The sequence below is a fragment of the Diorhabda carinulata genome, chromosome 1 (assembly GCF_026250575.1).
Source record: "Diorhabda carinulata isolate Delta chromosome 1, icDioCari1.1, whole genome shotgun sequence".
Lineage (NCBI taxonomy): Eukaryota > Metazoa > Arthropoda > Insecta > Coleoptera > Chrysomelidae > Diorhabda > Diorhabda carinulata.
The window spans coordinates 5,078,069-5,094,234 of record NC_079460.1 but is presented as its reverse complement, the minus strand read 5'-3'; the positions used below and the strand labels follow the sequence as shown (position 1 = coordinate 5,094,234).

Here is a 16,166-nt window from a genome sequence, read left to right as displayed (position 1 = left end):
AGTTAATTATTCAGTAATGACCCCCATGATCTCTCCCTGGATCCACGCTGGGGCTTGTTGTGGATAAGGGAGTTACATATTGCCGCCTTATTTAAAAAATTAAGTTCCTCCTCTTTTGATCTGAGATCTGTTTCCAAAGAACTGAGCTTATCCTTAACAGTTTATTATGCCTTTATTGAGTTGCATCTCCAATATGCCCTTCCCTTCTGGGGTACGTGTGGTACGAATCAATTTGAGCGAATTTTCAAACTACGAAAGAGAGCTGTTAGATATTCACTTGGGCTAAACTCTGGGTAATCATTGCAAGGACTTCTTTAAAAGATTAAAAATTCTGACTCTTCCTTCTTTTTTCATTATTATTATTAAAAATGACTTTATTTTCTGTTATAATTCCCTATTTACAATACATCTAAAAGAAAAACAATAAGTATAAGTTGGCGTTGTTCTGGCGATCCCTAGATGATGTGTGTACATCTGGAAGAAATGTTGTGGTTCCTTGCATCGTGGCATTATCCACAAGTTTGACGTAGTTCCAATAACTCTGTCCCTGGTTTATAGTTGTGACTTCCAGAATCTTTCGGCTGAAATATCCCTGAAAAGCATCTGAAAAAAAGGTTTTCAAAAATCGTTCGGGGTTTTAGTTTTCGAGAAGGCAACGTGGCTGACGTTGAATGATTTCGATATTAATAAAATTTGGAATTTTTCAATCAAACCATGTGATCAGTGAATCATGCAGGCGCGATTAGCGGCTTTGAGTTTTTCTCGAAGATCTTTTGGCAGACAGAAATTGTAAAAGTTTGTTGAAATGTTGGTAACAAAGTCTTTGACAGTGGATATGTCATGCAACCACGAGGTTCTAGGAAGTTTTGGGTAGCATGAATATTTAATGTCCATACGGAGGCACTTGTTTTGTACCACCTGCAGGATGCGGAAATTTTGTTTGGAACTTGTGTAGTAGACTGGGGCTGCTTAAGTTAAAATGGATCTAATTATTAGTTTGTTTTGTGTGTTGAGTTTACTGTGTTTACAAATGAGAGGTAAAGTTTGAATCAGTTTGCCTAATTCGTAAGCACGCTTCTCCAATTTCAAAAAGATCGTTGCACGGCTAGCCACTTAAGAACGCGGAGCACGACCTTTACTAACCTACTCCACGTTCAAAATTAGTCAAAGGCTTTACTTTTTACTTTTACAATTCTAAAAAAATTGCACAATCATTTGCCAATTGAAATTAAATCGATTGTTACCTATTACTATTACCTATAATTGTGGTTTATTTCTATATATTGAAATTTTATTTTATTTGTATGTTTGTTTTTTTTTAGTTTTTACAAGCTTTTATCTTTAACTTGTAACAATTTTTTCACAATAAAGTATTTCTCTCTCTCTAATAATTTGCCACAACTTCCACATAAATATACGTCTTTTTTGAAACCTTCCACAAATACATTAATCTGCATTCATCTCCTTTTTAAAACTTCCATCTGTCTATAATACATGGAGTATATTTGAAAAACTCCGTAGAGATTGATTGTAGAAACGACTCCTGAAGTTGGAAGCGGAAGGTCTACCAAATATCCTCGGGCTTTATAAACTACATTTGGGATACGTAGTCCTGTTTAAGGCATTTTCAAAACTTGTTTTTCAAAAAGAATTTGTAAAACTTCTCGTCTCGTATTGTCTTTTCGGTTCAATCGTAAACTGGAGTGATTTGAATCAGTTCCGATTTTAAAAAATATTCTTTTTTATCGATTTATATAATTTTTTTTCATATAAATTGTTTTTGTGTACAATTTGAAGTATTATCTAATATCTATTGTCAGTTATCAAGTTACGTAAATTGTGTGTTCAAATAACGAAATGGTTGTCGAGAGGCACACATGTTTTTTAAGCACTGCTGTTAAGTGGAATCGATGATATTGTTAATAACATCAAGATAAGTGAAAATATGTTGTTTTATACAAAACATATTGATACTGATTTCGATATGTCGCTCTCTTTATTGTTTTACTGTATTAAGCTCCTTTTTAAACCCATTTTTCGTATCTCTCATCACATTTCCATGATACATTTATCATTAATGAGAGAGAAATGCTCCATTGTCAAAAAATTGTTACAATTTGTAGACTAAAGCTTGTAAAAACTAAAAAACAAACATAAAAATAACTAAACAAACATACAAATAGATTAAAATTTCAATATACAATATATAAAATAATCGATTTGATTTCAATTGGCAAGTGATTGTACATTTTTTTTGCATTGTAAAATATCGAGCCCTCAACTAATTCTGAACGTGGAATAGGTAGGTAAAGGTCGTGCTGCGCGTTCCTAATTAGCAAAACGGATTCAAAGATGAATAAGGAAGGAAGAGTCAGAATGTTTAATCTTTTAAAGAAGTTCTGCAATTAGCCCTGCTGTTTAATCCGAATAAATATCTAACATTTCTCTCTTGTAATTTGAAGATTCGCTCAAATTGAGTCACATCACACCATAGAAGGGAAGTGCATATCGGCGATGTGAGTCAATAGAAGCATAATAAACTGTTAAGGACGTGGAGAATTTCAGTTATTTGGAAACTGATCTCAGGTCAAAACAGGAGGAACTTAATTTTTGAGATATGTAACTCCAATTTCAAGGAATTATCCCCAACAAGCCCCAAGAATTTTACTACTATGAAGTGCCGTGAGATCAGGGTTGATCCATAAGAAACTAGTATATTTTATCACTGATGTGATGTCGTTTATAAATAGAAGAAACAAAATAGGGTCTATTACTGAGCCTTGGGGCATTCCACATTGTATTGGCTTGCAAGAAGACATCGTTGTATGAACCCTTACAAGCTGACTTCTGTTGGTAAGGTATAACTTGAGCCATGCTAGAGGTGTTTCTTTGAAACCGTAGCACTGCCATTTTTTAATAAATTAATTGAAATCAATAGAATTTGATAAATTTTTGGCTACATTCAGAAAGTGATCATCAAAGTTATCAAGTGAAGTCGAGATTATGCTCAATGAAGAAGACTTATTTCTTAGATCATTCACAATTCTTTAGAAACATGACGAGAACTAGTGAGTCTCCTATTACAATAAATATCTTTGACAGCTACTATTGTCTTTGTAATTTTTGAAAAAGACACTATCCGAGAATAAAGATCGCATGTTCTTTGCAGAAATACGTAAACCTCTAGTGGACAGGGTTTATTTTGCTAATTTTTAATACGCCTGAGAAAAAAAGGATTGGATGCCAGATCAGTTAGTGTTTTCCAGTCAGTTTTTTGGCAACGGTGCTTGAGGCTTTAAAAATTTGAAAAAATTAAAAAGCATAATTTGCGAGAAGCATTTTTAGTATTGGACTTTACCGAAAATTTTTTAACGCTGCTTCATGATCAGAGAGACCTGAAGTGAGTTGAAGACAGGATAGTCTGTAGATTCAAAATCATACGATGCCACGATATAATCTATAATACTAGAACTGGTCTTAGTTATTATGAATATTGCCATTATATTCATGACCTTACCAAAAGAATGGTTGATTCTTTGGCCGAAAAATTGGCAGTACTTCGAAGGGGACATATGTTGAAAAGATTTCATATTACCTTAACTCCAAAAAAAATCTTATATGATTAGAAAATGATTTTAGATTCTTCGTCTAATTATAAATTATTAATAATAAAAATCAAAACGTGATCTTTCTATTTTCTTTTGGTCGTTGAAATGTATGACTTGAATCGTTTTTTTAATCGATTTTCAAGAAAGCGAATCGAAAATCTGCACTGGTCGACGTTAGTTCTACTATACACTATTGACCATGAGCTTTGGGACTAGAAAACGTTCAGAGAGGCCTCGAAAAACAACAATCGCTGAACATGGACTCACTGGTCAAAAGATAGCAGCTCGGATGAAGCTTAGCTAGGGATCTGCCTTTGTTGAGTACTTCTACAGTGAGAAGGAGATTGAGAGGAGCTGTCAGTGATGGAACCTCTGCAAGATACGTAGCATAAGATGGATGATGAATGAACTTCAGCAAGTTTTGAACTTTTGTTTTAATGAACCATGGTAATTTACGGAAACCTATTTCAGCAATTTCCTTCAGCTTTTGCTTCAACAACAAGAAAATAATCGCCGTTTTTCAGACTTGTTAACATTGAATTTTGGTTCGTTTTTCAAACAAGAAACATCTGAACATCATAATTTTCTTTTCCAAAGGACTTTTCTATTTTTGCGTACCAGTGATTTTAGATATCATAGAAATCTTTTCGTACATCAAATAAAAACAATAAAAAACGTTCCCGGACAGGAAAATATCAACTTTGAAGATCGTTTGACGTTCTGAAACGACCAAGCTATCAATCTATCATTATTTCGGGCTATTGCCCAGAATAATTGAATGTCAGTGGACTTGAAACAAAGACATTATTGCAGGTCCATGCACACCCTTTTTGCCGACGCACGTGACCTCAGATTACACTTAATTCGTTTTAAGGGATATAAACATCACAAAGATGCTTCTATTTTTCAGGAAATATACAGAGTACAAACGAAAATAAGTCAATTCCAAATCAAAATCTACGATTTATAACGATAAATATAACATTAAAATATAGGAATCGAACAGAAACACAACAATCTACATAAATAACCAGGAAGTCATGAAAGCAATTGCTTTAAAAATTATAAAATAGAAAGTGAAAATGGATGTCGGAAAAACACTAACAGCGCTACTACCGATGAAATTGACACATGAATCATCAAACATCGGGATATATGGTCAGGTAATAGCACGATTTGATCGAGGAAAAATGAAGATGATACAAAAGATAATGAGATTCACAATAGTCAATCCAGAAGATAATTAGAACGATCCTTGGACATTATATTGTTGGCACTTCATAAATTGTTAGTGACTATTGCAACGAGCTTAACATAGAAGAAGAAATGATCGATCAGTTGCTATGTCGCTGCATTTCCAAGGCGGAGAAACGACGTCAAATGTTTGTTGCTGAATTATAAATAGGAAAATAGAAAAATTTATTTTGTGCTGGTAAAAATATGCTAACAAGAAGAGGAAAGATATTCTATCTTTGGTGGTTAGGTTAGGTTAGCTAGTTAACTAGCTAACGACCAATTTCAAATCGAGGCTGGTTGTACTATCCTCTAATTTACGTAATTGTGCAGGTTAAAGAGGTATTCTGCAGATTATCTGACTGATATGTGCTTATGAGTTTTACCATTTACCTATACTATAAGCACAACACCGCATAGTCGAAAGAAGAAACCAACAGAGCAAGGTTTCCAGGAGGAAATTTGGAACTTTCGGTAGCAGGTCTTTACGAAGGTTTATCGCAATGAAGCTGGAAATAATGAGGTTTAAAACTTAACAAATAACTCCAAAAAGTGTATGAATCTGCACACAGAAGTTCACGCCAAAAGCATTTGTCCACGGCGGCCATTTTTAAATAGGTATTAGATCATTCGGTAGATTACTCACTGATAAGTTTTTTGTTCGATTTTACTTAAAGATCATGGGCTATAACAAAATTTGGCACCAACCATGGAGCATCTACTGTCTTTGGAACTCCGGAACTTAATTTGAAGAATCGTGTTTGTTCATCAAGGTATTGAATCTAAAAGTAGCGATCTTTGGTAGTAAATTTCTTTGGTCAAGTTCTTCATTATAGAAAACTGACTTATAGGTCTATATGACTCTACATTTTATATTGGGTTACAACCCGATACTCAATTTTTTATAGTTCCAGAAAAATCCCGATTATGAAACATAAAATAAACGTTCAAAATGGATGACATTTTTGTGAGTATCGTGCTTGTAGAAGGATTTGTTTTTTTTTCCTCAAAATTAAGCAATTGCTTCTTCGTTTGAGCTGAATTTCTTACTTCTTTTTTGAGATCAGCGAATAGCCAGCCACTGGGGGCCAGATCTGGACTATACGGTAGATTAGGAAGCAATTAGAATCTTCGCCATCGACTTGTGAATCGGTGCATTGTCTTGGCGAAATAGTAGATTTTTTTCGACATTCCTTAATTTCTGCATTCAAACGACTCAACAACTCTTTGTAGTATTCCTTATCGATTTTCTCTCCCTTTTGAAGATAGTCAATGAACAATATTCAATGCGCATCCCAAATTATTGAAGCCATAACCTTTCAAGCTGTCTATTGTGTCTTTGGACGCTTAGGACGTGGTTCACCGGAAGAAGTCAACTCAGATGATAATCGTTTTGATCTCGGAGTAAAGAGATGGATCCATGTTTGATCTATTGTCACATATCAATGCAAAAAATCTGATTTATTACATGGCCAAACACTGAATCAGCAACACTACGCTTTCTCATGGTCAAATGTTCTTGTCTTCTGATATCTTTAGGCCTCAGTTATCTCTAGTAATTTCAATTACTATTAGGTATTACCAATTTGTGGACTTTTTTTTATGTTTTCTGAAATAACTTCTTCAATTGGACGACCAGAATGTTTACCATAATCGGTGGCTGTACGACGTCGTCCAGATTGAACTTTAGAAACTTTAGCTTGTACAGTATTTTCTTTTTATCAAGAAGCAGTAATAAATTAACAAACGAGATTGTTTTGAATCCACTGTTTCCAAAATAACAGAAGTAGCTGCACTTTTTTTTAATTGATCGAAATTTAATTTGTTGAAAGCTAGTACTTCATAAACGTCATATCAATTTGACAATTGCAGCGCCATCTGTGTGTCAGTCACAAGCCTTATTAAGTGATGTAATATTTCCCATTATATATTGCTAATCGCTGACATCTTCGAGTGGAAACTTTTCAGACAACCTTTGTGTATGTGTAATATTATACAGATTTAAAATAGTCTCAAGAATAGATAGTATTTTAAAAATTTTTATATTGAAAAATTTTAAAAAAATACTAATATATTCAAAGTAATGAGAAATAAGTTTGAACATTCGTTGAATTTCGAATAAATTGAAGGAATTTAGCGACAAATCGTAAAATCCAAAAAAGAGCTAATTTGAAATACTTTATTATCAAAATCTTAAAAATGTCCTCTGATATAGAGTGTAGATCAATGAGTCTGCGATGTTAAAAAAATTTAGTTTAAATTTCTAGTGATATTCATCGTAATAATTGAATTTTTCAATTAAGTGGAGTCTCAGTCACATCCGGCGGGCTTATCTGAGCCGCTGAAATAATCTGGAAAATTTATGTGGGCTGCAGTAAAAAGATGCACCCCTCTATCTATTATTATGCCAGCCACAATCTGCTCAAGGGTAGATAACATATTATCTTCGTATTACCAACCGCCGGGTTACAAGAGCAAACAGTCATTTCATAGAGAAACAAGAATTACTGAGATAATATCTGACGTGACAGAACGACACCGCGTTAATTAGAAATATCAAAGGGGGTAGACAAGAAAAGAGATTTCATCAACATTTATTCGAATTTTTTAGCTTTTAAATAATAAATTCAATAAAAGAGAGAATGATACGATAATCCAAAATGCACCTATCGCATATTTTCATTCCAATAAATTACTCCACGTGTCTTGATATCAGAAATTAACGTCCTGAGCGTCTGCAGGCGCAGGTTAATGAGTCATGTCCACCGGTTGAGTAGATCTGTTCTAGGAGGCAAGATTATTCTGGACAGCACCTGCGATGGTGGTATCGATAAAACAGAGTCAGGTCTAAGTTGTCCAAGTTTCTGATCAACTCTAGATCTTCTATAAGTCAAACTACCCTCTTCTGTATTGAGTCGAGCATCTTTAGGGTATGCTTTAGATCCCAGCTCCAAATGTACGAGCATTACTCCACATTTGGTCGAATCTGTCGAGGACTAGAAGCTGTTATGGAGTATATAGCTTTTTGGCATTGATTACTTCAAGTTTTTGTGATGCTACTACTAAGTCAGTCGATGAGTTACGACGACAAACCGTACGATCTTAAATTATTTACAGGTTTGGTATGCTAAACTCGGTATGTCAAAAGTCTTCTAAGTATATATCCAGTGCGATTGCTCAGGATTTCCCATATTTTTTTATAACTTCAGGTAATCCATTGTTGACATAGCCCAGGAGACATTTGGTTGATCTGATGCTAGCAGACTCAAGATTTCTCAAGATTTACTGGTTTACGACTATCTTCTTGGAACTGGATGGGACTAAAGCAATCGGACGGTAGTTTTTGGAAACCGTCTTTTTCTCTTTATCTGTTGGCATGTGTTGAAACCAGGTTTCCAATCTGCCGGGATGAGACTGTTTTTCTATGATAGAGTATAGTACAATGGAAATGATTAGTAGAAGAGACGTATATGTCGCGAAAAAAAATAACATAATCTTCCATAAACTTTTTCCAGTAATATCCATTCAGTTTAACTTCTTTAAGACCGTCTTTCTTCCAGTACTTGCCTAGATTTAAATCTTGGCATAGTAAATAATCTGAAGAAGGTAAATCTAATAAATAGATTGTGTGAAGTAGCGTTTGGTACTTTATTTTAGTAATTTTGACAATTCCAATAACATATTCTTGATGAAACAGTCATCGATGTTCTTACATTTCATTCATAGTTATGAAACAGCGCAAAAAGTATCTATCTTTCCTCAGATACGTCTGCAATAAATTCCACCAAGATAAGTAGTTGAGAAAAATGAACATCAAAAAAATTGCCAGGTATGAGTCAATTCTAAGCCCTTGATCGAGTCGCAGAGCAAGAAAACTTCTTCAAATTCGTATTTTTGCACAGACAAATCAACTTTCAACAATAATTTCACTATTAAGACACTAAAACTAGGTATCTGACATTATAATTAGAGTTGGAGTAGAATGTATTCAGTGAGATTGTGAGGAATCATCTAGTGGCTCTAAGGTCATTTGTATGGACGAAAACCATTCAGATAGATGAAGAAACGTTTTGCGACATTTCGGAGGTCTTCTAGAGATCAGTTAATCCACCTATATGAATTCCAGTTCATTTTCCATAATACAAATATAATATATTAGATATGTTTTTCCTACACCTACTTTTATTTCCAATTTCTGCTCAATTTCGAAAATTTGCTAAAATATCTGCTAATAGTAATAATTTCTTTATTTTTCTTTCAGACATCAGGTATATTTTTTATGAATTCAATTTACGAACGTTTTTTGATTAAATATTATCGACTTTTATCATTTCATTATGAAATTCTACTTTTGTATTATTATTAATTAGGTATAAATTTGAAATTATAATTTATGGATAGCCCTTGTAAGTAACAACCCTCGTATACTCGAGGGTGATCAGTAGCACGCGTCAATCTTTACTTAGGACTATTGTTGGTTTGTTATCGCCCTTCTTGCCACAAAACGATCCTGATTGCATTCAATTTGAATCCCCACTAGCCGAACAAACTCCTTTCACGAAATATGATACGTGACACAATGAAAAACTTATGAATAGATTCTGATTGGTATTTTTCTATAAAATAATAAATTCGATATTGGAAATATCCTAATAAATTCGTCGTATGATCGATCAAATTGCGAGAATTCATTTTACAAAAATAGAAACGTAGCTGTCGAACATCGTAAGCTCTAATTCTTCCTGAATGCAACATATGGCATCATTTAGTTAATCCCCGGCTTAGAAGAGATAGAAAAAGCTTCTACAATGTTAAGTAAAAGTAAAAGGGGAGTCCTGCAGAGTCGAGTGGCAGGAATCGCGCTCTCCTACACTAATCTTTGTCTGAATGCAGAAGGAATCGCATGTCCAGCGGCTCGGAAAATAACACGACAGATCTGAACGTGACGAGCTTAGATTACACATACGTTATATCGCTATAAATATACAGAGAGAGTTTGTAAATTGGGATAAATTCAATAAATCAAATACTACTTCGCTTTGGCGGTTCCTAGTATCCCCAACATTTTTGAGTAACCCACTGTTTACAGCTGATCCATCAATCCTGCTCCAGTCTAGAATATAGGATGAATTTAGTTGCCAGGGATCTTCGTCTGCCATTTCATACTCTCCAAGTTGTAGTGCTCTAAAGTTACGTGGTGTTTCACAATTCAAGAGAGTGTGGATAGAGGATTCATCTCTCTTCGGGTGCCTATTGAGGTGATACTGCCCCTATAGGACTCTTGTTGGTATTCATAGATTGTTCTAGCTTAGATTGATACATTTAACAGATCTTCTCTGGTTATAGTTTCCCAGAAGAGTCTCTACCTTTTTAGGTTGCCCCTATCTACCTTATTTCCAGTGTTTTTTTCATTGTTTTGTAGCTGATACCAGGGTTCAGGTTCCATTAAGGGCTTCTCTGTCCTCGATTTAGCGAGCTTATCAACTATTTCATTTTCCTCCATTCCGGTGAATCTCGGAATCTATTGCAGGGTAACTTCATTCTTCTTGTCTAGCTCATTAAGCTTGTCAAGTAATTCCCAAATAAGTTTGGATTGGAATTTGAAGCTCTAATGGTTGCTTGACTATTGGACTCCATCTTTTTATAATGTTTATACCAGAGAAGTATGTACTATGATATTTCCCCCCTTTTTCCATTCAATAATTTCCGCGTCTACTTTGATAGGCTTAAGGTTGAGTTTTTCTATGTAGTGAAGGAAATTAGGTAGATCTCATTTGGGTTGACACTTCATTTTCTTGTATAGTTGACTCCTCTTTCAAGTATGTCACAGAGTGTATTTTCAAAATATCTTGAGTAGATAACTAGATCATCTGTGTATCATTGACAGGAAGTGGTGATGCAACTTCCCTTTATGAACATCCCCTGTTAGCAGTGTTTGAAATGGTGTCTTGCTCTTCCTACTCCTCTTGCGTCTAATGCTCTTTTGATAGCCTAGTGTGGACTACCATCATCCAATAAGACACATACCAAGTTTTCTTTGTTTGCAGTTTTATTCGCAAAATGACAAAGATGTTGAAGTTTCCACTTCACAATCTCTGTTTTAAAGTAGTTGTTGGCAGTTTCTTCATCGATTTAAATAAAGTCGATGTCAAGCTGATTGGTCTGCTTTCCTGATTTTGTTGTAAATGTTACTTTGATTCTTATCCAAGGCTTTGGTACATTCCCAAGCTCTAAGCCGCTTCTACTAAAACAGATCAAATGTGGCATTATATCTGTTCTCTTTAATAAAGAAGGACTGGGAAGATTTCGTCCACTCCTGGCGACTTGAACGGATGAAAAATGTTTCTGCTGCTCGTAGCTTTGTTATGTTTCTTTATTTTATTTCCTGATGCCGAACCACCACTCCCCCGAAAGTGAATCTTTAGCAAGAGCTGTGCTCTGTCTTCCTCACCCTCTGCGAACCTGTCATCAAGTTTCCTTAGTGCTAGACTTTGCAAAGTCTTGAAGCTGCAGGTGTAGAGTTAATGTCCTCACAGTATTTTCTGAAGCTGAGTTCTGTGGTGAAGCTCAGGCAGTTTGTTCTTAACTTGGACAGATGACCATTCCACCGCTGGCTTTTTTGCTTTTTTGCATGGAGCAACTTCTTTGAGATCTTGCTCCAGATTCAGTTGGTTGTAGCAGAAATGATTCTGACAAGACATTATTACTGGAGAGTGTAGACTTCTAGGACATAATACACAGTTCGATCTAAAAACTACATCAACAAAATTTAAGTTCTTTTAAGCCGGTACCATGGTGAATCGTATTATATTGAAATAGTGACGTATGTCGAAGCTGATTGTGTTCGTTGTACTGTAAACAATATAAACAGCAAAGTTTGCACCCCAGGATTTGAGAAGTGTAATTAAGGGCACTCGGAGCGACCCCCTTTTCTATCCGTGAGGCAGTCACTGTCCCACGCCGGATTAAAACCACCCTCTGACATTCCAGCGACTGAAAAGCGGAGGAATGCGCACTTTTTTCGAGACTACGGCCCCAAATTGTTTCTTTGTAATTATTTTCGTTTGGATATTTAGGTTTTTAATTATAATTATTGTGAAATATGAAATACGATCTATAAACTGAACACTTCCATCTTATCGAGCACTGTATCATTTTTTTGACGTCTACGACCCTCTGCCGGAAGCTACTCGAGTCGGTGGTTAGAATATAGTCCCCCCTAGGGTATTCAATGGGCTGTTAATAGATCGCCCGCAGATATCTGTCACTGATTCAATTACTATCTCTTGCAGGAGTGTTTAGGAAATGTTTGTTCTGTAGCCTGAGGGAGTATATTTGATTCTATTATTTTCCTAGTTATGTGTCGAAAATCAGGTATTCAGTTACATAATATCTGATATTTAAGATCAATTCTGATATTATGTCAAGAAGAAATTGAATTATGATGATAAAGGGTCTGTCATTTATAATAATTAACCACTTCTTTATACATTATAGTTAAAAATAAAAAAAAATTGACGATTTGTGGATTTTAAATTCCTAGAACTATCTAATTTGGTGGATCGCGGATCTCTCTGTCTTAATTCTATATTGGTCTTGAAACATTGATTTGTAGACTGTATCTAGTAGCGCTATACAAAGGATCCTGTGGTGGAGGAAAACCTCATCATAACCTCTGGCCAGATCCACCGAACGAACCTACTCTACAGAAAACTGAATGTCGATCTTCCCAGTAGAGAAAAATGTACCAGAGATGACCTTTGATATACTGACCAAGATATCCACTGCACAATAACCACATTAGTATGGGCAGTGCAACGGTACTAACCTGGAGCTACTCTGGATATTTGGGTCTAGACACCCAAGCGAAATAAAATAATTGACGATCTGACCAAGTAGCTGACAACACATTCTTGAATTAAGAAGCAACTTTAGTTGTAAGAGAGGGAAAAACAAAACAGAGGTGTTGTTGTGAAAAGGTCATAATATTCTAAAAATCTCTAGGTCTGGGTGGTGGAAATATTGCAGCTAAGTGGTAGGCGTAGTGTCAGATACCACATGGACTAGCTGATTCTGACCACCAGTTGCAGTAAACGGAAGAAAATTCTAAGATTGGATTAAGAGGAAAGCTCCACTCCAAAACTAGCGATGCTTAGAGTATTCTCCTATTCTGGAGAGCCTACATGGGATAATGCTAGGGCAACCAAGAAATTACCTAGGCAACTAGGACTTACAAGACTTACATTAGATATAAGAATAGCAGGAGCTTCCAAATATTATACCGTGTCTTATTAACATTTTTTGGAATTTTTGTCAGAATATTGTAGTGGAGGGTAATTTCGAATGTGACACTTACCAGTTTTGACTTGGTACTTCAATGTGGTGGCGCAATCGTGAACAAGTTGATTCAAAGTGACACCGTTTTCGGGTATTTTGAGGTCGAGTAATTTGATCATTTCTTCGGGATGATGGAAGTCGAGGATCTTTTCGTTTCGATCATTTTGTTTTTTTACGTAATCCATGAGGATATCAGCGACCTTTTGAAGGAATTCTTGGGTGACTTTATCGTTTGCGTTCGGGTAAGGGATGAGATCTGTAAAAAAGAAAAAATTTATATTATCATCTACGCTTTTAAATTCCACAGTCGAGATTGGCAAGAAGATAATCAACAATTTATATTTACTGTTTCAATATATATTGATATACAGGCAAATTTATGTATACTTTCCTATACCTAAACCTCACCGTTCTCCAGATATTAAATATTTTCTGCAAATTTTTAGAGAAAATTAGGAATCAAAATTTACAGAAAACATTTAATATCTGCATAACGATGAGGTTTAGTTATAGGAAAATATTCATAAATTTGCCTTATTTTTTATTCCTGAAAGCATTAAAATAGTAAAAACGGGGTGGTTCTATTACAAAAATAAAAAAATTCGATATTTATGAAGTTAAACCTTGGACACTTTTTATACACACCCTATATAAAATGAAAAATTTTTCAACATAGTTTCAAATATGTCTGACCTTGCTAAAAGCAGCCCAATAGAAAAAATTTTTATATCTTTGAGAGTATTCTCGTAAAAAAATAATTTATAAGGGTCTGCAATCGTCAAATTTTTTACAAAAAAAAAAACTCAAATAGTACGCATTTTTCGAAGAAAGTTTTTAGACAAAAGTGTACCAAAATTTTACGTAGATTTAAAAGATGTATTAATATATAGGGTGCTCTGTTCAAAATAACAAAGTTATGGTGGAACCAGAAATTGGCCATCTTTGAAAATATTTTCGTTAAAAAGATCGTATCCGAAAACTCAAACGTAGTAGTTCTCATGATTTTAGTATAAGTATTTTGCCATATACAGATAGTTTTAATCGTCGTGGGACACCCTGTATAGTATGCATATTAGTATTTCATTTATTTGAATAAAAACAATAGAAAACGCCATATTTAGAATTATATCACATTTTTATTTAAACGTTGTTTAACCTGCGAAACTTGGTCCTAGAAGTTTGGAAATATATTTGCGCATGCGTTGAGAGGTTATTATCATTAAAATATCAGCCATTTTGAACGTTTAATTTCTGTTTGATAATGCTATAAGTGAATCGTTGTGAATATTTTTGTGATTATAGCAAAAATGGAGTATCGAGCTGTCATTATATATTTGTTTTTAAAAAACTCAAGGATTGTTCTGCCAATAGATTCAGTACTATTAGTGACTTTTCCTGCTTCTTAACCTCAAATTTCATCAGACGAGGACATTATTGCATAAGTAAACGAGCAACTACTATTAGGACTAATGATTATGTATCTATTAGGCTGTATCTTATGCAAAAGTTAGGTTATGTTTATAAATTTTTAAATTTAGATAACAAAATCAGAATTCAATACATTTTTCGTCTATTTAAGGCCTCAACCAACCACGATATAGTGATAAATATAATAAATGTTGAAACGACCTACTCGTTTCAGGGTGATATATCTATCTATCCATCAAAGCGGATAAAAAGATATCCCTGAGGAGTCTTTTTGTCTCGATTCGAAAAAAATACATCAGTCACTGGAAAATCTCTTATTTTTCCATACAGAGTGTTGTGCAATAATAAATCGTTAAATAATACTGAAAATATAACATACAGGATGTTCTAAGACTTGATGCAAAAAATCCAGAGATCTTAGAACTGATTCGATGTATGTTCATCAACTTTTATTGTTTCAATAAACCTGAGTTTTGTGTTTTAAAATTCATTTAGGCAGTTATCCTCATTTTAATTTTCCAAATATAATGATTTTTCAACAAAAATTCAAATATTTCGTATACCGTGCGGAAATCAAATAGGTCGGTCTCATGAAAATCACCTTTATTTTTACCACTAAATCAAAAAACGTAATAAAATATGGGGTGCTCCATTTAAAATTTCAAAGTTAATGTCGATACTGAAGAATTGGGACACCCCGTATAATCCAAAAGTCAATAATCTTAAAATGCCTTTGAAAACAAAGAACTTTTGTAATTGAAGTTTTTTGATAACTCTTATAGGTCTCCAGAAAAGTATATGTATGTGTTACCTTTTGTTTTACACCCTGTATATGTGAGGAGGATCTTGACATCAAAGAAAAATAAGTTTCTTGGTACTATTACTTCGTAATATTTTATTTTATTATAATCTTGAAACACTTTGTAGTTTTTTTTACCTAAAATTTAATGAAGACAAAATCGATATACGGGGTTTCCACAGTAGCCCCGCCACTGTTTTTTTTTCGGAATTCAACAAAATCCAAATTCAATGAGATTCTTTCTTTAAGATAATTCACAGAAAATATATATTTTCTCGTGAACTAACACGGTTGTAAGAAAATTTTGAATCTATTTCAACTATCCACGTTTTAAACTAAATTTTTTTTATAAAATAGATTATTTAGTTCGGATTGACTACGTTCCATAGAAAATTAATCAAAAATTCCGGTAACCATATGCTCTCCTCTAAATACATCGGCTCCACAATAAGCAAACACCCAAGAAGTATTTCAATTACGAATCTGGAAGCATCGACGAATAATTTCAAACCCTACATTGGAATCGGGATGAGATGTTCCCCGGGAATCGAACGGGCAACATCTGCTACCGAGCGAGGCACAGCTTGTACGCAAAACAGTGGCGGTATCAAATAATCTTTAAAAAGATGAGTTTGATCTCATATCGTATTATTTTTCTATCTAAATTATGCGAAATAGATTCTAACATATTGTTTTGATATACAGTGAAAAAATTGTGTATTATAATCATATAATGTTTGAATAATAAGTTGCCTTATCAT

At 34.3% G+C, this 16,166-nt stretch overlaps 1 protein-coding gene across 2 annotated transcripts in view; it reads right to left on the bottom strand.

Moving 5' to 3' along the window:
* Positions 1 to 16,166, bottom strand: part of LOC130900630 (glutamate decarboxylase) — a 53,682-nt gene that overhangs the window by 19,019 nt on the left and 18,497 nt on the right. For both annotated transcript variants that reach the window (XM_057811364.1, XM_057811374.1), the window contains one exon: positions 13,198 to 13,434. In XM_057811364.1, coding sequence (XP_057667347.1) covers positions 13,198 to 13,434 — 237 coding nt within the window. The remainder of the gene's footprint in view (positions 1 to 13,197; positions 13,435 to 16,166) is intronic.